Source organism: Lynx canadensis, chromosome D3, assembly GCF_007474595.2.
Source record: "Lynx canadensis isolate LIC74 chromosome D3, mLynCan4.pri.v2, whole genome shotgun sequence".
Classification (NCBI taxonomy): Eukaryota; Metazoa; Chordata; class Mammalia; order Carnivora; family Felidae; genus Lynx; species Lynx canadensis.
In genome coordinates, this window is record NC_044314.2 from 40,226,662 (window position 1) to 40,252,016 (window position 25,355).

General features: G+C 41.0%; 1 protein-coding gene across 1 annotated transcript in view; it reads left to right on the top strand.

Moving 5' to 3' along the window:
* The window catches only part of KLHL14 (kelch like family member 14), a 104,183-nt gene that overhangs the window by 60,556 nt on the left and 18,272 nt on the right, over window positions 1-25,355 (top strand). Inside the window, exon 4 of the mRNA XM_030336764.1 lies at window positions 18,127-18,216. Within this exon, the coding sequence (XP_030192624.1) occupies window positions 18,127-18,216 (90 nt within the window). The remainder of the gene's footprint in view (window positions 1-18,126; window positions 18,217-25,355) is intronic.

Consider the following 25,355-nt stretch of genomic DNA (forward strand, 5'->3'; position numbering starts at 1 on the left):
GTAGTGAGTATGGGTAGAGGTGAGAGGAGATTTAAAGGGCATACTTTTGGGGCATGCCAACGTTTACACACTGAGAAGATGAGAAGAAAGCAGTAAGGAGTAGGACCAAAGAATGGCAGAGAGGGTAGAAGGAGGATCCAGAGAGAATAGTCTCCCAGAAGGATACATGGGGAAGAGGCAGTGATCTACTGTGTCAGATGCTGCAGATCGATCCTGTGAGATGAGCACTGGATGTTAACGCAAAAACAGCTGTTTCAGGGGAATGATGAAGCTAAAAGCCTAACTGGAAAGTGTTTAGGTAGAAATGGAAGGGGGAAATTGGAAACTTTGAGTAAAGACAACTCTTTCAGGCACTGTTTATGTAAAGAGAAACGGAGAAATGGGATGGGTAGGAAGAAGAGGATACTGATCCAAGGAAAATTTTTAAGGTGGCAATTTACCAGTATGTTTCTCTGCTGCCAGGAGAGATCTGATAAACAGGAAAAGACCGATGATATGAGACATGATAATCTTGCTGGGAAAATATCCTTGAGTAGTTGAGAGAGAATGGAACTCACTACACGAAAAGAGGGCTTGACTTTAGAAAGGAGCAGCGACAGCCCATCCATCCTTAATAACAAAAGGAAACAAAAGCAAAGGCAGTGTATAGGTAATTTGGTAGGTATGATGCTGGGAGCCTGTGGGAGTTCTTTTCTAAATGTTTCTATTTTCTTAGCGAAATAGAAAACAAGGTTATCAGCTAAAAGCAAGTCAAGGAGCAGATGTTAAAGAGTTGGAGAGAGAACAAGATGTGCAATCATCATTTAGGACAGAGGTCAGAAAACTTTTTCTGTAAAGGGCAAGAGAATAAATATTTTATCATCTGCAGGCCGTTAGGTAGCTGTCACAACTATTCACCTCTGCCATTGCAACAGGAAAGCCACCATAGACAATATATAAACTGATGGGTGTGACTGTGTTTCAATAAACTTTATTTACAATAAGAGGCTGTAGGCCAGATTTGGCACAAGGGCCATAGTTTGTTAACCCTTGACCTAAAAGAATGAGATCATGAATAGTCTAGAGAAACATGGTAGGAATTTCAGGCAACAGTATCATGAATTTAAAATGAGGTCTGTTCTGGGGCACCTGGGTGGCTCAGTCAGTTAACTCTTGGATTTGTGAATGTGAACCCCCCACCCCTGTAGGGCTCCATGCTGACTGTGTGGTCTGCCTGGGATTCATGATCTCCTTCGATCTCTGCCCCTCCCCCACTCACTCCCTCTGTCTCTCATGAAATAAATAAAAACTTAAATAAAACTTATATATATATATATAAACAAGTTTTATTTATATATATATATAAACGTTTTAAATAAAAACTTATATATATATAGATATAGATATGTGTGTATATATCTACATATATATAAAATAAGGCCGGTTCTAAACCCAGAGCAAAACCAGCCACTTCCCTGTCACACATGGTGCCATCAGCCTATCGGTCCCAAATCTACAGTCCAGCCACCCTCCTGCCCAAGTCAGTGTGCACTGCCTGCCACCTACTTAACGTCAAGTCAACATGCCTTCACCTCAGATCAACAGAGGCTCAAACTGAGACTCTCCCTCAGATTCCAGCCCCTGTACTTAAATGTGTGCAGAAAAGTGGGCATAATTTAAACCACAGAATGAAGCAACCCCAATGGTGACACAAATTTGGGGGAACATGTAATGGATGAAAGGAGTGTGTTGGGTTGGGAAGGGCGCCTGGGTGGCCCAGTGGGTTAGGCATCTGACTCCTGATTTCGGCTCAGGTCATGATCTCATGATTCATGACGTCAAGCCCCAAGTCGGGCTCTGTGCTGACAGCAAGGAGCCTGCTTGGGATTCTCTCTCTTGCTAACTCTCTCTGTTCCTTTCTCTCTCTGCTTCACCCCTGCTCATACACACTCTCTCTCTCTAAATAAATAAACATTAAAAAAAGTAAAAAAAAAAAACAAAAAAAAAGGAGTGTGCTGGGTTGGGAACATCTTCAACAAGCACATTGAAGAACAATACATATAGCATGGTTTTGGTTACTAAAAGAAACAAACCCAAACTTGGCCTCTTACTTATGTATACGTTTGAAAATGGATGGTGGGAGGGCTGGTCTGGATACCACCTCTGGAGAGGGAGGGTTGGGGGAAGGGGAAAGGAGGCCTCTCCTTTTACATACCCTTCCTGTATATCTTTTTTAAGTTTCTAAGACAAAGGGTGAATTAAGCAAAGAAAAAAATAAATTAATTAATAAAATGAGGACTGTTCACGTGGTGGTATAAATACCTCCAGTCACATTCAGTTGTGTGGGTGTTGACATAGGGCTGGATATAACCAAGATCTGGTTTGGCACCGCGAGTATGAACAAGAGAGTTGAGTACATAAGCCAGAAAATGACTATGGAGGTGAGCAATGAAGTCTAAGCTGAGTCAGGGGGGAGGTGCGGACATGAGGGGAACGGGCTCCGAAGGACAGTGAGAAGGAGGTGGGCTTAATGGATTTAGGCCATTCTATTAATCTTTGATGCTGAGATATTCCTTCTGAGGAAAGAGGACAATTCATTAGCTATTTTAGTGAAGAGTCAGAGCTAAATAGTGATTCAAACTTTGTTGGGTCACAATGCACAGAGCAGTCATCATTCTGTAGGGTAGATGTAATATTACTCCCTATTGTATCAACATGAGGGGAAAGATAATGCAAATCCAATTTGGAAGTAGTGTTTGAATGACAACCTTGCTTACCGTTATGCCTAGTTTCTTAGTTATTAGAACTATTTCCTCTCTTCTTCTCCTTTATTGTATAAAAATTTTCTTGCCTCATCTTTCTCCACAAATAATGCTTATATCGTTAGTGGTCTTTCTTTTTTTTTTCTTTTGATGTCTCGCTTTGCCTCTTAGCCTTTACATGTGATTATGTTTTACTTTTTCTGGGTAGACACTTGAAAGTGTTCCTACTCTTCATGTTTTTTCCCCTATAGAACCTTCTCTCTTTCGTTGGATTTATGAGATTTAAGATGATGACTGTTTTTATTTTAGCAGATATATACCCAAGTGGGGCAAGGATGTTAGCAAGATTGAAAGAGAGGATCTATTACCTGTTCACACACTTCAGGCTTTACTCCCCTCCCTAAACCTTCCGTGCTTCCCTGGTAAGAGTGGTAGACTCTTTGGTATTTGGGGAACTCTATGACCTTGTCTCTTGCTAAGTTTTCAACTTGACATCCCATTGCTGCTCAAACTTTACACTCTAGCCACACAAAACTGCCTAACGGTTCCCCAGCCACCATGCCTCTCTGCACACGGATGGCATTGACTGGAATTCCTTGAGCCCCTCGCCACCGGTTCATTTCCCACTCTTCCTGCACAGACCCAACACACATCCACCTGCGTGGATTTTCCAGGACAACTAAAATAATTACTCTTCATTTGTCTTGTCTTTCCCTGAATTTTGGACCTCTGTCATATCATTAACTATAGTCTGCTTTGCACTAAATGTACATATGTGTGTAAATTTTTCCTCTGATGGGTGTGATCAGGGTCTGTGCTCATGTTCTTCTCTGTTTCACACACAGCACATAGTAGGTGTGTGATACATGTTAAGTAAAAACTAACTGAAATCTCTTACCCTCATGCACTGTGTGTTTTTAGGAAGTTAGTTTAAACCACTGTAAGCATACCGATATGACTCTTGAAAATGTGGAGACCTGGACCATTTCATCCTATCCACATATCCAGATGTGATTTTCTGAGAACCACACATTCTGACTCCCATATGTCAAAACTACATTTTAAGTCAATTCTATATCAAATCTATGCTTTAACAATTCCATACTTTTATTAGGTAGCTAATATCACAAGTAATGGAATTTTGCTTGTCTGGAAATGCTTTGTCTTTTGTAAAATTAAACAATGTACAGATACTTGGTAGTGGAAAGGGGACAATAAAAGAACTAACTTTTATAGCTTGTTGATAATGAGCCTGGCGCTTTACGTAAGTTATCCAACTGAATTGAATCCTCACAATAGCCCTTTGAGGTAGATATTATAATCTACATCTTACTGATGGAGAAATCAAGCCACCTAAGCTCACACGGTTAAATGATATAAAACCTATCTGTGTGACAATGTACCATCTTCCCTTTTAAAATGTAAATTGCACATAAGTCTCCACTACTGAACCCAGTAGCTAAAGCCACATGCTTATTGAATTACTATTTCACCTTAACCATATTGCTTTACGTTCTCCATCTGAAATTTAGAAGTATTGGTTGTGAGTCACAGAAATACAGTTCAGCATAACTTAAACTGTTTCATCATTAACAAATATTTACCGGATGCCTACAATGTGCCAGACATTGTTCTAGGCACTGGGGATTTGGTGATGAGTATGACAGTCATGCAGCATGCAGTTAGTATATTAGTATATGGCCTACTTGTTGGTATAGAAATGGTTTAGAAACAAACAAAAAACCTATATCATGGTAGGCATTAACGAGTGCTATCAGGATCATTACAGCCGGGTAAAGAAGTGGTGAACAACAAGGGAGTCCTTTTGTAATGGGATTGTCAGGGAAGGTCTCTCTTTCTAGCAGTCACCTGAATAAAGTGACAGAGCGAGCCGTGAGAATACACAAAGGAAGAACATAGAGGCAGAGAGAACAGAGTGCAAAGACCCTCAAACAGGAATGTGTTTGTGGTGGTGGGGAGACCACAGGGAAGCAGTATGGCTGGAGCACCCCTGGGAGGGGAGAGTGAGAGAAAAGAAGGTTAGGAAGGTGGCCAGCAGCCATATGGTCCTTGTAGGCCATTCTGAAAACTCGAACGTTTATTCTAAGGGTGACAAGATGTAAGGAAAAGACCTAATAGAAATGAGTGTCATCATCTGACTTGACTCAGATGCAAGGATCATTGTGAGTGTTCTGGAAAGACTAAGCCAAAAAGGAACAACAGCAAAAGCAGGGAGGCAGGAGGATGCTGGAAAAGCCCAGGGGAAAGAGACCACATGGGTCCACATCACCAGGAGGGCAGGGAAGCACATGGCCTTACACATGACTCAGAAACAAAACTTTGACATCTTATCAGGATTCTTTCTCTGTAAGTCTCTTTCCTCCTCACTGCACAAGCTCGTTTGTTCAGAACTGCTTCTCTGTTGCCACAAGCAGCTCCAGGATCCGTGGTCAGTAAGAAAAGGTTTCCTCTTGTCAGCTCCAGTTCGAAAACCCCTCTGAAGGGACTGGCTGAGTCGTGGGACCAACAGGGGACCAATCATTCACTGTGTTCATTCACCAGCTTTGTGGTCCAGGGAGTTGGGTTGCTCTAAGGAGAGCTGGAAGGGCCAGCAGGATGAAAGAAGTTTGCATTTTCTGGGTTTTTTTCTTTTTTTTTTTTAAGTTTATTTATTTATCATGAGAGAGAGCACAAATGCATGCGCACGTGTAAGTAGGGGAGGGATGGAGAAAGAGAGAGAGAGGGAGAGAGAGAATCCCAAGCAGGCTCCAGGCTGTCAGCAAGGAGCCCGACATGGGGCTCAAACTCACAAACCATGAGATTATGATCTGAGGCAAAATCAAGAGTCAGATGCTTACCCAACCGAGCCACCCAGGTGCCCATTTCTGGATTTTTTTTAAAGATATGAAAGGCACCCTGTGAAGATGTAGAAGGAAGTGATGGCTAGAGAGACATGGAAGGCAGAAGCACATCACCACCTAAGCCAAGGCTCAGGGACTTCTTCCCTCTTCATATTTCTTTGACATAAAGCTCCTTCACCACTGCATTATTCCTTCCAAGTGGTCTCAAATATGTCTATGCAGTGTTTCAACTCGACTGTAAATTTTCTGAGGAAATTAAGAAGGGCCATAGTGTCGATTTCTTTGACAAATCCTCCAGCACCTCTGACAGGACAGAGTTGGCCACTAGTAGATCCTCAGGAGAGATTTACACATTGATTCCAACCAGAGGAAATATGGAACCCATGCCTCTCCAGCCAAGAGGGATCCTCAGAAGTCCAGAAGCAGTCTTATCATAAACATATGCATCCGTAATCAGTTTATTGAAAGAACTTCGCTAAAAGCAGCTTGATTTTTCCCAACCACTGATTTTTCAAAACCTCTCTGTTGGATGTCACACCCCTCCCTTGGGCTTCAACCTCAGGACATTCTTTTTTTTTGAATGTTTATTTATTTTTGAGAGAAAGAGAGAGACAGCATGAACGGGGGAGGGTCAGAGAGAGAGGGAGACACAGAATCCGAAGCAGGCTCCAGGCTCCGAGCTGGCAGTACAGAGCCCGACATGGGGCTCGAACCCACGAACCGTGAGATCATGACCTGAGCCGAAGTCGGACACTCAACCGACTGAGCCACCCAGGCGCCCCAAGACATTCTTAAAGCCTCCTCAGTTATACCGGATGTTAAATCAAAACCTTATTCTTTAAATACACTTGAAGATTCTATGTCTCCTATTGTATCAGATATTTCCAGGACCACCCTTGGGTTCAGTGATTCACTAGAAGAACTAACAGGGTCAGCATATAGTTGTACCCACAGCTGTGATTTATTACAGTGAAAACATATAAAGCAAAACCAGCAAAGGAAAAAGGTGCACGTGGCAAAGTCTGGAGGAAACCAGGTGCAAGCTTCCAAGAGTCCTCTCCCAGTAAAGTCCCCCTGGACACACTTATTTCCTCCAGCATCCAATTACAGTAATACGGTGAAATGTTGTCTACCAGTGAAGCTCATTAGAGACTCAGTGCTGGTCAGCTAGACTTCCAAAATTCCATACTCCCAGAAAAAAGGCAGGTGTTAAGGATAAACCACTTTGTTTTTCAATTTGGGCACAAATAGCCACTCTTAGTTAAGGTAGTGGGAACAACCCTAAAATCTAAATTCCCTGATATCAGCCAAAGGTCAACTTTTCTAAGAAAGGCCAGGCTTTTCTATGGGTAGCAGTCTCAGGTCTGCTGGGTTAGCCCTTTCCTGTACCAACGTTGACATGAGGGTGAGAAAGGCTGACCAGCCCTGGAGGAAAACTCGGCCATCCTGAGTAACCTGGTTCTACCAGGAATAGATCTGGCAGAGGGGAAGGCACAGGGAGAAAAGCTCTTATTTGCCTAGTGTTTTTAGAACTTGGCTTTCAGGAGACAAATGCTTTAAGCTGACTTTGTTTTTGATGAGCTGTCTTTATGGGTTCTGTTATAAACCTCTTTCTGAAGACTTTCCACTATACCATGAGCTGTCCACCACACAGCTTCTATTAGGGTCACCTTGACCTGGAAATTAATATTCTTGGATCCTTGCATGGCAATTTTAGCCAAGCAAGCTTCCCAAGCACCAGCTCAGTGCACAGGCAGGTAGTACGTACTGTTGCCCCCCCAAATCCACAAATGCAGGCCCCTTCTGACCCAGCTCTCTCCCGCCACATTCCCATCCCAGATGGCTCCTACCAGCTTCTTGCCTTCAGACTTCTCCTTGTGCCTGCCAAACCCCAAGACACAAAGAAACATCTGGCCCAAGAATCTTCCACCAGTCTTTGATTTGTGTTTGGGGTGGAGGTGGGAGGAGTATTCTGTTCCCCTGCAGATGGAAAATGTCCAAGGTTCCCACAAATTCCCACAACATTCTCTCAAGGAAAACTCCCCACTTGATAACAGTCTTCCACGTCATTGTACATGCAGGCTAAATAGGGGTGTCCAAGTGTGCATGTGTGTGTCTGTGTGCATGTGTGTGTGTGTATATACACATGTAACCAGACAGAACAAGTTTAGTCCTGCATAGATGGCCTGGAATATATCTTTAGATTAGCCTTAGGGTATCAGCCTAAATTCCAAGACAGGAAAGGTGCCAAATATTCATGCACATTCATAAATATATTTATAAGTAAATATCACTTAGCATCCAATGACTGTCTAGTTTTGCCAGTAAAAAATGGTGCCAAAAAAAGGTGAAAAGGCAACTTCAGTATTCATAGTTTTTCCCTACCTGTCTCTCTCTTTAGATCCACACTGTTACAATTCTCCACTTTTCCCCAGAGATAAAGATTTCAGAACTTTCTCAAGACAGTTCTAGGTACCTTTCCATGGCAAATACCTCCCAACTTGGGCTCATCTCCTAAGACCATGGGCTGCACTTTAATTTCTTTTGTGTGTCATAAGCTATTGACTTTGTATAATTGTCACTGCTAGGCTCAACTGCCCTAGTATTTCCCAGATTTGACACACACAACCTTGTGTGAATGTACACAGACACACACCATGAAATGGCCATGGAAGGAATGTATAGCAAATCCTTCTGAATCCTTGCAGTGAAATTTCCTTTGAAGTCAAATAAGTGCAATAGCATAATAACACAAGAGCAAATGCAGTGAAGGATGGTCTGCAAGAAACAAAAGTATTGTTGGCTGTCCTGATAATCCTACCAACTGCTTCTGGAACTAGCAGGTGACTGCAAATGTTGGGAGAGACTTAATTAGAGCAGAGACCATTACTGCCGATTGTCTAAGGAGAGAGTGCTGCAGAGGGAATCTGAGTTGGGCCATAGGACAGCTGCCTAAAAAGACAGCACAGATAATGGTCCATCCCTTTTATTTGTTCCCACATTCCCCAAACACGTTTCCTCAATTTGGAAATTGATCTAATTTTAATAATCAGTTTTTATAAAATACTCTAACAAAAATAAAAATAATGTCACCGGCGTCTAGTCCAAGTTCTGGCACATGGGAAGAGCTCAATAAATATTTCTTGAATCGATGTTCCTTTTTCTGACAATGACTTTGGCTGCTGTGACAACTTGGAAAATGCATTTTTAGCCTTATGATTTAGCTTAAGCCTCTCTTTCTCCCTGAAGTTTTAGTCATTTCCTCCCTGGAACTTCTATTGCTCTTCTCCAAGAGCACCGTGTGTCCTGTTTCCCTGTTCGTATGTTCTCTTACACTGTGAGATCTGGAATACAGGAATGGCGTCCCAGAGTTTAGCACAGTAACTGCTAGTTCTTTAATACATGTTTTTGAATCAAATCAACGAAAAAATAGTTGATAGACAAGTGATCTTGATATCTCATGGGTTTTAATGCGAACCACTAGTGCTCACTTTCCAATATTGAGTTTATGTGATCTACACCAAAAACACTCTTCTTTGTAAATCCTCATCATACAGACCACACCCATTCCCTTCCTCCTGCCCTCAGTAATTTGGGACAAGGGGGCCATCATCTAAAAGACTTCAAATTATTTGACAATCATATTTGCTACCCTATTGTCATACTGTCCAAAGTAATTAGTTGTGGCTCCCTTGATTTTTATCAAAGGTCTTATATTCACAGCTTGAAATAATATGTGGTGCTCTGCTACTTTAATTCATTTAAAGAGTTTACTAATTTTTTAGTGAGACTTTTTAGGTGTAGAATGAAAAATGCAATTTCTCACTCCCCCCACCCCGAAAGATAAGATCAGGAAACCATTGCATTGGCTCATAGGAAGGGGTAAACATCAAGGCACACACATGTTTCATCAACCTGTCCCTGAAAACACGACACTTTATAAAACAGAAAAAAAAAACCCACAAAACTATTGGAAGAGATTGCAACTTTTATTCCCAAAGATATTTTTATTTTCCAAAAAGAGAAAATCAAACTACATTTAATTTCTAACTAACATGCCAGGAAGTATCCAAAATTGAATAGTTGATATGGTAAAACACAGTCATAATTTAGGAACAAATTAGTGAAAATATTCTAATTAAAATAAAAATAAGGCTTTGAAAGTCAGTTTTGCTTAAATAGATAATAGAAGTCTTATTTTAAGCTGGTTGTTAGTGTGTCCCCAGAGCTCAGAACTAAAACCGTAAATCAACAAGGATTTATTGAAAACCTTTGACCTTGGCACAATTAAATCTATGATAGCTCCTAAAGAAATATGTCACAGTTTTTGAGGAACTTACGAACCTTCTTTGTGTAAAACATAAGTATTACTTATAGGGTGACATCTCTTCTAAAAGTGATCTAAGGCACCTCTTCCTCTCTCTCTTCCCTTTCTTCCTTCAACCCCTCTCTCCTCCACATCTTCTGGGACTCACATTTTTCACATCCACCAAAGAAGTAAATTTCACCATCTCCTTTAGTTAGCATCCATTCATTCATGCTGCTAACATTTATTGATTAACCAGCGTTTCTAATTAATGTGTTAGGTATAAAAGCTATAGCAATGCCTGGGTACTATGTATTGGGCATAAAGCTATAAAGATGACACAGTCTGGCCTCAAGTTGCTCACAGATCCTTTAGTGGTAACAAACAAAAGACAGGCAATTTTAATATACTGTGTCATGACTTGTCGAGTGTACAATAAAGGCATGCGTTTAGCACCATTGTTGCAAGGTATGGGAAGTAACAAAGCAATGCTCACTGTCAGGAAAACTCTTACCTGAGCTATAATTTTGAACTGTAAGACAGAAAACAGCCTCTCTTGGTTCCTGCACAACTTCCAAAACCTAATACACATATACTTTCTTCAGAAAAAAAAAAGTATGTATAAATATAAATAACTCACTCCAATAATTTTGTTTCCTATGGGACTATGGGATCCTGGCTCAGGGTGTGCAGAACAAGTTGGGGATGAGGGAGAAAGTGTTGGTAACCTTTGGGTTAATTCAGAGCATCGACCAACTCACCACTGAACTCAGACCATGTAGACTTCTTACGGGGCTTAATTTTCCAGATTAGTTGTCCACAGTGATCAAGTGTTCCCCAAATTCACAAACTACTGTTGGTAGTTTACAGAAATAGAACAGTCCGAATATGACATAAAAAAAAGTAATAGAGCCTTTTCTGTGGATTATTTATTCAATAGTATCTATCAAACACCTGCTTCATCCAAGATGTTTTATTATGTATCTCTCTCTGTCACCAGGGAGTCATTGGCCAAGTTGCTAACTCTTCACAGAGGGTAGGATTAAACTAATAAGATTTTAAATTATTTATGTTTCCCAATTACATTTATGATAAAGTTGAAGAAATTGTTTTTAAAAATTCCTATATGATCCTATGGCAAGGAAGGAATACTCATTCAATATTATTAAAGTGGGGCATCTTTCTTTTATGTTGTATTTGTTTTCAACAGCATGTAATTGCTATTTGAATTTGCTTCAAGGAATAAATATTTTACAAATATATATTCTAGCAACATCATCCTTCCAGAATATCATTTATTTTGCCAGTCTAGATAGCTCCATAGAAAAGAACACATCAAAAACACAAATCACATAATTGTAAGTAACATAAATTCTGATATCATGAAATGGAAAACTCAGCAGAAAAAATAATATATGAAAAACAGATTTTAAATTTATGAAAAGATGTTCAACCTCTAGCATAATGAAATATGTACATATTTACATTTTAACTTGGTATCAATTGTTCACCTACCATATTGGCAAAGATACAAATGTAAAAAGGGGTACAGTGTAACAATATCCAACAAAATCTAAAATGCAGCCATAGTTTGGCCCAGAAATTTCCATGGAAGAAAATCAGTCCTACAGATGAACCCCTGTGTATGCATGCTGTGTACCTACAAGGACATAGCAGGGCACCATTGGAGCAAAACCCTTCAATACATGTCCCTTCTCTCCATCCCTAGCACTGCTTCCCAATCAGGTGTCTGTCATCTCTCACCCCGATGACAGACAGGGTGCCCTACCCAGTCTCCCTCTTTCCCCTCTTTCACTCCCATATCTACAGGAGCCAGAGTAATGTTTATAAACATACACCAGATTATGTCATTCAGCTGCTTAAACCGCCCCCACCCCCCAATGCCTTTCCATCATGCTAAGAATGAAATCCACACCACTTACCTTGGCCTATGAAGACCTATCTACCCAGCCTCTGCCTGCCTCCTGACTCCATCCCATAACCTCAGAGTTCCAGACACAGAGGCTTCTGTGGGCCTCTCAGGCACATCCAGCTCATTTGTGCTTCGGGGTCTCTGCATGGACTCCTGGCCCTTGTGTTATAGTGGCGCCTCCCTGTCACCTTTCATACTCTATCTTAAATGCCATTCCCCAGCCACCCCGGGTGGAACAATAACCAGGCACTCCTTCTGTAACACATCATCCCATTTTCTTTCTCCTGATGTCATCTGTTTTCATTTGGCCGTGTTCCTGTTCATTATGTATTTGTTTACATACTTCTTTCCCCTGTAATGTAAGCTCTATGCGAGCTTAGTTCCCTGCTGCATTATCAGCAACCAGAAAAGTGTCTGCACATAATGAGTGTTGAATAAATGCTTGGTGAATGAATTAAGAATGGAATACATTATAGGATCCCCATCAAACGGAACACTGTGCGGCCATTAAAAAAAAAAGAATGCAGTGGTGGACAACCCAAGTATTCTCTTCAGAGGGGGCCTGCATCCTTGCACCTGGCCTGCCCTTGGTCTCCCACCTAGACCTCATCTTGGTCTGATCTGTTAAGAGATCCACACTACTCTGTGTTCTCACATATATGTCAAAGCAATATCTATCTCTTCCAGTAGAAAGTAGGTATCATTCTCAACCACAGATTTTCATGAATATCCAAAGAAGAGATAGCATACGGCTAAACCAAGTATATAGGATTGCTAAATAAATAGTTACTGAATGCCTCTCTGATCTGGTCTTGTGTTCTGGAATCATTCCACGCCCATGCCTCAAGGCCTTTGTGTTTGTTATTCCTGCACCTTTACCCTGCATGGTTTCCTGGCTCTCCTCAGGCAGTTTGAGATGAGTCAAAAGTCTCCTCACAAAGGCCTTCCTTAACCACTATCACCATCCCCCCACCCTGTCACTCTCTCTCTTCTGACCCTGCGTTACTTGTCTTCATTGCACCTATCATCTGAAACAAAAGTGTCTGTTTATTTGTGTACTTGTTCACTATGTGCTTCCCCTGACTAGCATGTTCCTTGATACTGTTTTCCGCTACGACCACCCCAGCAGGTAGGACATTGCCTGGCATAGAGTAGCAACTGGACAAATATTTGATTGGCGGAGAAAGAGTAAGTGAATGCATTCTTGAGTGCAAAAAGAAGGGTACTAAACAGTATGTCCATTGTATGCTGCAGCCATTTGTATTAAAGGAAATGACTCCTATCTATATAAACTCTCTGAAAGGAAAATCCAAGAACATAGTAATGGTGATAGTCTCTCTGGTAGGAACTGAAAACCGGAAGCACAGGCATAGGAGGAAAACTTACTGGTCCTGCATATCTTTACTTTTTATAAGATTGTATTTTTACCATGGGCATTAATTTTTTTTTACCTAAGAAGTATGTCATAGTTGACAGTTTTGCAAGTCTATATATTTGAGGCCAACAGAAAACCAAGGCCCCCATAAATGTTACAGCAAAATGATAAGCATTCAGTAACTATTTATTTAGCAATCCTTTAAACTTGGCTTAGCCATATGCAATCTCTTTGGATGTTCATGAACATCTGTGGTTGAGAATGATACCTATACTTTCTGCTGGAAGAGATAGATATTGCTTTGACATATATGTGAGAAAACAGAGTAGTGTGGATCTCTTAACAGAATAAGACCTTCATAAATACAAGCCCCCTACATGTTTTGCATGTCAGGAAAAGGGCCTGTGTGCCCAAGATACTTTGAATCTGCTTACAGGGTTAAACTATGACCTCATTGTTTTTTAAAAAAATAAAAGCTCTCTGCCAGTAGACTCTACCAATCCTTAACTGGCTAACTTGTTCAGTGTTTTCTTGGCTTTATCAAACAACGATATCTTATTTTAAGAAAACCAACTATTTGAATATCTGGATTTATAAAAAGAAAATTTTGTAGGAGTATCCACTTGCTCTAATTAAGGGTTCCTTCCAATACGAAAATAATAAACTTTTAAGACATGATTCAATGCAAAAAATTATGCAGAAATTTCAGGAACACCATCATTGAACACACAGGTACTCAGTAATTACTTGCTGGTTGGATGAACATACCTATTGAAAATCAGTAGAGTGAAATGGACAAGAACGTGGGTTGGGATCCAGTTATCCCTGTGTTTGGATTCTCTCTGTGCTGTTCATTAGCTGAGTATGACCTTCAACAAGTGACTTAACCTCTCAAGGCCTCAGTATTTTTCATAAAGTGAATGAGTAATGCCTCCCTTGGAGTTAGTTTTATTAAATCAAAGATATCAGTAAATAAAATGTTGGTACATTTTATCAGGAATTATATTTTATCATGCATTATAATATCAGATATGATTTCATTTACCTAATTTCTGCTTGCCTGAGTGGACACAAGGGAATGGCAAAAACAAAACACAAGTGTTATATTTTGGAGATACAATATAGGTAACTATACATGAATATCATAACATATTTCATTTCTTTATCTATATCTATAGCACCTGAACCATGCTTGGCACATGGTAAATGTTTGGTAAATGGTGGTTAGTATTATGAAAGGTAACACAAAATACTCTGAGGGTTTGACTCTCCATTTTCATATCCACAAAGACCAACTCTGTACATAACACTCCAGGACATTTTACTGCACTGGTACAAGGAAGGGTAAAAGAATCTGTGTAACTGAGATTTTTTTTTATGGCCTTAAAATTATGGGGAAACAATTAACAGGTACATAAGTAAATTGTGACAGCTTGTAACAATTGCTAACATCTACTGTGTGGGTGATGATTAATCATTCTGCAGAGTAAATACTGTGACTTAATATCCTCTCCAAGTTAATTTTATAGTACTACCTGCTTCCTACTTTCTTAATTAAAAATACTAAATGTAAATGTTTTATTTAACTCCCCAGACTAGAATAGAGTATCACGTGTTTGGAGCGGGAAAGGGGAAAATGATACAAATTGCTTCCAATTTAGAGACTAAATGAACGTGTCCCTTCAGGTGACCAAAGGTTTCTTCTTTTTCAGTTTTCTGACTTTTTTTCCTTCCTTTTCCTTCTGGCATTTCAAGTTTGTTTAATAAAGTTTAGAATTCTCACAAAGGGCCTTATAAACACGTGTTATGAGATTTTAAATTTGATTTGAAAGTGCCTCTCTCCTACTCCCTCCGAGTAAAGTGACCTTTTTAAATGGAGGGAAGTGGGTTTAGATGACAGTCATGATAAATGCGGTCATGTTCACTCAATAAAATAAGGCCCAGTGCATTTGAGGATAAATCAGTGAAATGTACAGCCCCACCTGTCTGTCTCCATCATTCATTTCCACTGTCACTTTCACAGTGGCTGATGGATCACAGTTGCTGTAAAATTAGACAGCCTTTAATCTCATTTCATCCTGATTAGCTTCTCTTTACCCTTTCCCTCTAACTCACTGACTGACACGCTAAAAACTCGCACTGGGCTGTATATGAACATGAGTACAAACTTCTCCTCCAATTCCTGCTTGTGAGGGCGAGGCTGGTGTCCACCTCTCGAGAAATCTGGAAAGGGTCATGCATGTATCCCTTGTTATTTAAAAGGTAATCATATACGTGCAGTACCAGCGCCATTTTAAACAGATGTTTGCTCATGCTTACTGCCCTATTTATTTTGCTTTCCTTCAGGTTTAATCCGAAGTCAAATGAGGTCTTTTACAAAACTCAAACATTGATTTAATATAGATTTTTTCTAATAAATTTGGAACGTTTCACATTCAGAATCATTTCAAAGAGTTATTTGTGTGTATTTATAGCCTCGATTCACGGTAATAATTTAGAAAAGACAATAATTCAGGAACGAGAATACTAAAATACGCAGCCAAGAAATACAGCATACAAGGTTTAAAAACAAGAGTAAAAAATGAGGATGCCTTCAACAGCCTTTATATTAGGACTGCAAAGACCTTCTCTCTTATTTTGAAGGTTCCAATAGTTAGTTTAGTGCAATAGTTTCATTTGTTTGCATAAAGCATAACAATAGGGGTAATCAAATGAGAAAGAGGCTTAAGAATAAATCATGTATTATTTCCTTCACTTAATTTCTGCTTGCCTGAATGGGAGCAAATAAATGGCAAGAACAAAACACAAGTGTTGTTATATTCTCAGAGATTGTGCTTCATTACCAAGCAGGACTTCTGGTGGAACAGATGATAATGCAGTTTTTCATTTTTATAAGGTTTGGGGCTTGAACTGACCAAAAATTTAAATATTGAAAGAGTGGCAGTCATAAAGTCATTGGTGATAGTCAATGGCCCTATTCCTATCCTCAGGTCCCATGTGAATAGACACATGCAGATGATAACCCATGCTGTGAGTTTACACTGCCCAGCTGACATGATGGTGAACTGGAGTGGCACCAGGCTGTTCACAATATACACAATATACATCATACATGAGCAGCATAGTTTTGTATTTGCTATTCTGGAACCAGCATCATAATCCAAACAATGATGTTTAACTTAAAAAAAAAAAAAAAAAGGTGTTCAAAATGTATTTGATTTTAGTTGGCCAGTGAACTCAACATATATTCTGCCCCAGTAGATTCTGAGAAACTATATGGTATCTCTGCAGAGCTATGTGGTTAAAAGCATTTTCCAAAGAGATAACTGAGGGTTGAGGGGCAAAAGGGCATCCCCAAGATGACTCCCTACGTCAATGACCTAATTAATAGACCACACAAATCCATAGCACATCCAATTTCTACATTGTCCCAGAAATCAGGGGTTTCCATACCAAGGCCTCTAGCATTAGAAATATAAGTTTAAAAACAATGAATACGCACAGTAAAAAATAAATAACTCAAAATAGCCCAAACACCTAAAATCCTTTAGTAAGAAGCTTAAATGATCTGATTCGCTCTTTCCGAAGCTGTATTATAGATTTCGAAGCTGTGCCTGTCCCTTGTTAATTTTATTTACATATGTTAGCCAGCATAAGTGCATTCTGAGAAAAAGAAAAGATGATGAACACAAAATGAAATGAGAGATATATATCATCCCAAATAAGTTGGGTCTAGGATAGGCTCTGTCTCTTTCGGCATTGGCAAAAGAGCACAGAGGAAGAGCTGGCCCTGACTCATATTGATTTCCCACTGCACTGGTTTCTTAAGTGCTCTGTTGATCCGTGTCAAGCAATAAGTTCTCTGCCTGAACATGCACATCACCTCCCCATTTGTCCTCACCTAGATTTAAGGTGCCCATATGATGAGCCGAACAAGGACATCATTTTTCCTACTGGGTGTCACTGGGTCCAAACCACTGCATGTGATGTGATAACTAATTCTGCTCGAGTTTACATTTGCCATATGATATTACAATAGCAGCCACCAACACTGCACAGCACATGGGGTGACAGGGCTGTCCTATTCATACTGTGTGTGTCTCCCAAAAGAAAATGTAAATGAGAACAAACAAACACAGAGCAACCGGGGCTTTGGTGGGTTTCTCAATAACACCCCCCTCCTGACACCAACCACACTGGGGCAGGGCGAAGGGCGAGACCAGGGGAACGGATGGATATTTGTGATGTTCCTGACAGTTTTTATCTTCGTCACAGAAGAGCTCCTAAGCAGATAGATAGAAAATGTGTGATTGTGCTGCTAATGACATTGTACAGGAAATTAAGCGTATACATTTGGAGAAGGCATTAAATCAGCAGGACCTTAATTTAAAAACTTAAAACTGTATGGAAATTCAGCTTGCTCATTGCTGTGGAATAGAAAGCTACCAAGCACCCTGAGTCTGTTTATGGAAAGATTGCCAGCAAACCAAGTTTGGGCAGAGCATCTTAACGGCTCCAAGCGCGTGCAGGGTTATTTCTTCCAAGAAGTAACCCCCAGCCCTGACCATTTGGGACTATCAGTCATTGCTTTAGAATTCGATCCCCATCATCAGGCAGGTGAGGACAACTTAAGACTCGAAAGCCGCAAGACAGGTTGTTCTTGACTAATTTGTGGAATAACATTATGTAAAATTAATCAAAAGGGGCTGGGTTTGAAATTGCTGTGAACACACGGCTGAACCACTGGAGACCGGCGGGTGTCCCCTCTGCGGCTGCTGCTGTCTTCTTCCTTCCGACTTACTCTCACATTTGACACCCTTTGGTGGAAGCAAATAACTAGTGAGCCAAGGTCTCAAGTCCTAAGGTGGAGAATTTCATGCGTCTTTTCTTTTCTCCCCCCTCCATTCCAGTTATGCCGTACAACAGTGCCCACCACTGCGTTGTGGAGGTAGAAAACTTCTTGTTTGTGCTGGGTGGAGAGGACCAATGGAACCCCAATGGTAACTATTGAACTGCTCAATAGTAGGTGCGCAACGAGCATGTGCGTCGTGGAAGGCACTGGTGGCAGCCTGTTTTGTGATTACTGTGGGAAATGCACTTCTGTGCGCAGGGACACACGAAGCAGTCGGTAAATTGGGCTGACGATTGGAGGGAGGGTCAACCGTTGAGCTGGCAGAGGACGCGCGCAGTGGAGCATTCGCTCATGGACCGTCTGGGGATTTGGCTTTGCAGTGACGCCCCGGCCCCTCTCCTTATCCGTCCCCTGAGGAACGTCACAAACATAAGCACAGACTCCCCAGAGGCAGGTAGCAAGCTGCAGCTATTAAGAATTCTCACCACCTTCTCCACCACTTTCCTCCCGTTTTATCAGTGTAATAACGCAGTTTCAGTAGATAAGCGTCATGTGCAGTCCGAACTGAAGTGAACTTCACAGCTCAAGTTCTCTTGCAGCATTTCTTACTTGAGACCCATTCTAGTTGGGGCTCCTTTCGAAGACTATCCACCATCCTCCCTGTGGATGTGGTTACTTGATAAATTCCTCGCAAAGAGAAATTGAACACGTTTAGCACCACTCCCAAGCCAGCCCAGGGAGAACACCGTGCCTTGACAAATGCGCAAAATTATCAAGATATTTTTGGAACTCCTGCACGTGAAGGAGGGGTTGCAGTTGTAGCCTTCTGTGTAACAGAGATTATTATGACTGAGAAACCGTAAAACAGCTTGCAGGTACACATTTTTACTTTAAAACCCCAGAACATCCAAGTGAAATTACATATACTGCATATATTTTATTGTGAATGCTCTCTTTCAGCATCTGCACCAAGGCAAATTATAGAAAATTGTTACATCTGTTCACTCTAGAAAATCTTAAAGGAAAACAACCCGGCCACCCTCCAAGAACATTTCTTTGAAGAGAGCAGGACGTTCTTTCCCAAAACCTGCAGCTTTATTGGTTCCTATCCAAAGAGGACAGTTCCTGGGCTTTGTGAGACACAGGTTTAGAACAGGAGCAAAAATGATATTTAATATCTCTCCTCTAACTTACCTTTGCAATGACAGGCTTGATGCGTTCCCCGCCCCCAAAACACCACTGGCATATATACAATCCACTGTAACTCCCCATAACTATTTCACCTGTTCTCCCTCCAACGTAATTTGAACTGAATAGAGTCTTTGTAAGTCAACAGTGCACAGCCATCAGGTTTATCTAAGCAAAGTATCTACAGAACATTCTTTTTGAAGGCCAGATTAAAACGAACACATGACAAGAGAAGGCTGCAAAGTCCTCTTTCTGGTGACAATGTTCTCTTAGCCCATCTCCCTTCCCAGACCCTGTAGGTCTCTTTTAAAATGCCAGTCTTGGGTGCCTGTGTGGCTCAGTGGGTTAAGCATCTGATTTTGGCTCAGGTCACGATCTCACGGTTCGTGAGTTCGAGTCCCACATCGAAGCCCTGCTTCGGGTGAACACGAGCCCCACTTTGGGGGAGCCCCACTTCTCTCTCTTTCTCTGCCCCTCACGCACTTGCTCCCTCTCTCTCTCTCTGTCTCTCAAAAAATAAAAATAAAGTAAAATAAAATAATGAAATGAAATGAAATAAAATAAAATAAATAAAATTAAATTAAATTAAATTAAATTAAATTAAAAGGTACCAGTCTTGGTGCGACCATTTAGTTTTCACAAAACACTATGAACTTCCCACTCCTCTAAGACAGACTTTTTCAGCAACACAGAAAATCTGCTCCCCGGGTTATGCTCTCTCCTCCTCAGAATAACCTATAACTGCTTACTGTTCAACTTTCTATCAAACATAGCTGAGAGGTTGGGTGGGGTGATAAGAAATAGCACCATGGACATATTCCTTCCTCTAGGCTGGAGAGTCCAGGTGTTATCTCTGAACTAATTCAGAGTCCCACAAAACTGTGCCATTGGACTTCACTGACTTGCCTCCCCCCATGCCTGAGATGAACAGGAATTCATTTTAAAGGCCTCAGTGAATATGCTGTGACAAAATACTGTAGAAAACACAGCATCGCATTTACTGCAGGGACATCTGTCACTCACCACTCGGCGTGTCCCATGTGGAGACCCATGTGACAAATTCTTGCCAGACCACAATACCGAGTCACTGTGTGCTTTTGAAAATTACCACTAATGCATTTGTATGGTTTACCGTGTCCCTCCTCTTTTGCTTTAGCCACTAGGAGACTCAGAATTGAATTTTAGTAAAACTTTCATTACTGTATTTTAATTTTATGTTTACTCTCAATATGGGCCTAGCAGCTAACTCTGTGTCTGTAAGACCCCCTTTTAGAGCTGTGGGAGTCCTACCTGCAAAGTTGAGTCATTCTGTCCCTGCTATGTGTGGCATGTGAAGTCACTTGTATAGAGCTGGGCAAATGCTGATGAACCACTGATTTGGCTCCCCTAAACAGAGGAGAATTGGTCACATCAGGAGGCAAGCAGGCAAGCCTTCCCGTCAATCATTCAGTCATTGGCGGGGGCCTTCCCCCCACGTCAGGGAGGAGGGCAGGCAGGGACATGGCCTGTACAGCTGAGAGCGGTTCTCCAGAGAGGGAACGGCGGTGACAATGAGCAACCTGGACGACAACCGTCTGGTCAACCATAGCCAACTCTTTTTTCTTTTTCTTTTTTTTCTTTTTAAACCATTAGCAGTAGTATTTGTTGAGTACTAATTATTTCCCAGAAATTTGCTAAGCACTCCCCTGCACCATTTTACCGAATCTCACAACCATCCCAAGAGGTCTGTCCCATGATTGTTCTAGTGTTACTATGAGGAGTCTAAGCCTGAAGAGGGGAAATAACTGGCCAGCACGTACAGTTTGAACGAAGATGGGCTGATTCCAGTGTAGGTCTGTCTGACTCCAGAGCCATATTGCATGACAATTCCCCCTCACGCAAACATACGGATTTTGTTTAATATTAAAGAACAATCATGTTTCTGCCTTTGATATTTTGAAATAAAGTCAGTATTGTATCGCAGTGGAAAGGGCCCTTATTCTCAAAGAATCTTCATCACTTCTGATTTAAAGAACCACGAAGGGGCTCAATCATCTCAAAAAAATAGGATTTTCATACTATAATACATCTTGCAATTAAAAAGTAAGCAGTTAATACCAAAATTTATAAAGAATAACAATCCGATGATAATATATAACATGCTTTAATTTCATTGCTACCAGGGAGGAAAAATTAAAAATCCATGAATTCAAATATTCTGGATGTCAGTTCCAAAGATGAAATCTTAAGTTAAACTTCAGTTCTTACAAAAATGGTGCCTGAGATGCATGTCTTTGAATGAAATTCAAAATTGTTAAATTTAACACATGCTCATAAAATACGTATGTACTCATAAAATACAAATATAATTTCATTTATCTATTGTCTTGATTACAAGACAATTTGAAATCATAAAACATATTAGTTACTAGAAGTTTAAGCAGGATACATAAGTTTTTAAGTTTATTTATTCTGACAGGGGTGGGTAGGGGCAGAGAGGCGAAGAGAGAGAGAATCCCAAGCAGGCTCTACACTATCAGTGCAGAGCTCAAAATCACGAACCGTGATATCATGACCTGAGCCGAAATCAAGAGTCTGACACTTAACTGACTGAGCCACCCAGGTGCTCCCATTTTTTTTTCTACTCAGCTAGAGATATTAACTCCTATTAACTCCCTTCACATCATTAGTGGTAGGAATGCATTATAATATTTTAATACATCTGCATCTATCCTCTCACTGCCCCAGCTTACAGAAAACCAATTTACATTTGTCACTTACTGATGATTGGCTCCCAAAAACACTGCCTGTAGGGAACTTCCTTCCCTCCCCCCTCCTTCTTTTTCCCCCATGTCTGAAAACTGCCACCCATGCTCCATTTTACCTATCACCTAAGGGGTAGTCAACAAACCTGTCTGGTGACAGGGCATCACCAAAAAAAAGAGAAGAATTGGGGGAATAATTAGGAAAAAGTAGAAAAGATGAGAAGGAACTAAAGGAGTGAAGTAACCAAAAATTCTTAAGCTGCTGGTAGAGTCCAATAGAAGCCATAAGAAAGAACAAGTAATTTTTTTTGAGCTCACCTTCCTCACTCTACCACATTCATTTCTTCTGAGGTTCATTACCCCTCACCACATCCTTTGCCATCTCCAGAATGCCTTCCTTCTTTTCCGTCCCCAGTCCTCCATCCTTACCTCTCCTTCACACCAATGACTCTGCCCCTGGAAATTCTTCATCCACATCCACATCCATATCACACCAGTCCCTGCTTAGCCTTTTCTCTGAGTGAAGGCCACTACCAATACAACCAAAGCACAATTGCTAATTTCTGCCACCACTGCTCAGCATGTGAAGGCACTCTGCCCCATTGCTAAAAGGAGGCAGATGTCTTCCTCTAAGTGGAAATTCTAAACCAAACTTCAAAAAGAAACATTCTTATATATGGCGGGTATGCTCTACATTCCTATTAACAGCATTTATCTTCAGATTCTTTTGGAACCTTGAAACCTACTAAGAATATTTTTTTCTAGAATAAAGTGATTACAAATTCTGCAAAAACTCCCTTATAAACCAACTCTAGACATAATTCTTCCTTGAGCTGGAGCCTCTCTTTGTGGAATCCAAATTTTGGGGGTCATTCACTCTTAACTCTTTCTGTATACCTCCAAATCAAACTTAATTTACCATCCAATCACACTATCCAGACTCTCACAAGATCCTTAGAACTCATAATATCACGTCCACAAAATCCTCAGAATCCTTCAACTCTCCTCTTAATGATCACTTCCATTCTTTTCTAATCAAAACCTGGCTATCTTCTGAGAATACTCTTTTCCCAGCCACCCTCTCTAATGGGGACTGCATGGCTCCACCACCTGAGCCCAGAACTTCTTCTTATTGGAGGCAGGTAGCTTTTCTACTATCTCTTTATTGTCACTCCCATAACCTTAAAATCCATCACTGTAAAGAATATCTTCAGGGTTTTTTTTTTACCTTCTGCCCTCTCATGTGGCAGCTAGCCACAGTTATCCTGGAAATGACACCTCCTTCACTCTACCCTACTACTTTTTCACTGTCCGTCATTCCCCTGATGTCCTTACCTCCCTCCTTACTGGGTTTATAGTCTAGTGCCCATTCCTATGATCACCTTAGCGTGTGTGCCTGCAGTCCTTGCATCCACCTCTCCTTTCATTATACTCTCCTGGTAAAGCCCTGGCCCTGGTTAAACCCAACTCCCTTCCACCTCTTCCCTCTCCTGAGCAACTAAATCTGGATGTAGAAAACCACAGAGCCACACTGGCTACTAATGAACCATGCTCACTACTGGCCAACTCCACCAAACTTCCCTGGTCAATATACTCTTCCACCCTCCAAGTTAACTCTCTCACACTTTCTCTCTCTTCAAATGCCTCTTTCTCCAAAACCTCTCTCTGCACTCTCAGCTGATGGCCTTGCCTCTTAATTCAAAGAAAATAGAAGCAATCAGAAGATAAAATCTTCATCTTGCTACTACCAAATCTGTTCACTTACCACCATTGCTACCCATGTAATTTATCTTCCCTCCTATTTTTGTTTCTGCTCCATCCTAAGGTCTATTTCTCATTCCCTCTTGTCTTTTCCCTCAAGGACTTTCCAGTATTTCTGGACTTAAAAATACAATCAAACTACCAAAAAAACCTACTTTTGATGCTGCATCCTCCAGCTATAATCTACTCCTTCTCGTGGCCAAATCCTAAGAAGCATTGCCCTCCTCTTGCATCTGTTTTCTTAGATCTTAGTCAATCTTGTCAAGACTACCATCAGCCTCCATGTTGCCAAATACTATGCTCAATTGTCAGTTGTTCGCTCCTCTTTTTGAAGTACTATTTGACATGGCTTCCAAAATATCATACTTTTCGCTCCTGGCTCTGACAGTTCCTTTCCTTTGCTGGTTTTTCTTCTTGTACTCCAGGGCTCTTTCTCAGGACTCTTATTTTCCATGCCCATACCCTCTGTCTAAAGGGTTTTATTTTGTTCTATGATTTTAAGTAATATCTCTAGACTAATGACTCCAAAATTTGCATCTGCAGCCTCATTGAGCCAGTGGCCTACCATATACTTCTACTTTGAGACCCTATAGGTCTCTCAAGGTTAAGTCCACAACGGAACTAATGGTTTCTCTTCCTAATCCTCAAACTCCTCTTGCCTGGTCTTCTGTACTTCAGCAAATGTCATGACCTTCCATCTAGTTACTCAGGCTCAACATCTGGCAGCCATCCTTAATTGCTTACTTTTTCTCATGCCAATATTCAGTCTATCTGAAAATTTTGTCAGCACTGGCCATACAATAGATCCCAACATATCTTAATGCCTCCACCTTCATTCAAGCCTCCATCAGCTCTTGCCTTGACTTTTTTTTTAAATTTTTTTTAACGTTTATTTATTTTTGAGACAGAGACAGAGCATGCACGGGGGAGGGTCAGAGAGAGAGGGAGACACAGAATCTGAAACAGGTTCCAGGCTCTGAGCAGTCAGCACAGAGCCCGACTCGGGGCTCGAACTCACGGACCGCGAGATCATGACCTGAGCCAAAGTCGGCCGCTCAACCAACTGAGCCACCCAGGCACCCCTTGCCTTGACTTTTATAATGGCCTCCTGATAGCTCCCTTGCTTTCAGAGTGGCCCCTTTACAGTCTGTTCTTCACACAATAGCCAGCGTGATCTTTGTAAGAGATAAATTAGGCCATGTTTTTTATTTGCTCAAAACCCTCCAGCGACTTCCTGCTATTCTTATAACAGAAGACACAATCCTGTACCAGTCCACAAGGCACACTGTATTCTGGTCCTTGATATGCTTCTGACTTCTGTCTAAGTCACCCCAGTATTCTTGCTGGATTTGAACTCATGGCCAACCCCTGGGACTTTCTACTCACCAAGCCCACTGTGTGAGAGGCTCATTCTGCAGAAAACATCTGTAGGCAGGTAACCACTCTATTTAAACTAGCCTGCCCCCTATCAATCCTTGCTTTATAACATTTGTCTCTACTTGAAAATATATATTTCTTTATTCATTTACAAGAACAGGGACTTTTCCTTTTTTGTTCACCAATATATTCTCAGAACCTAGAGCACATAAGACAT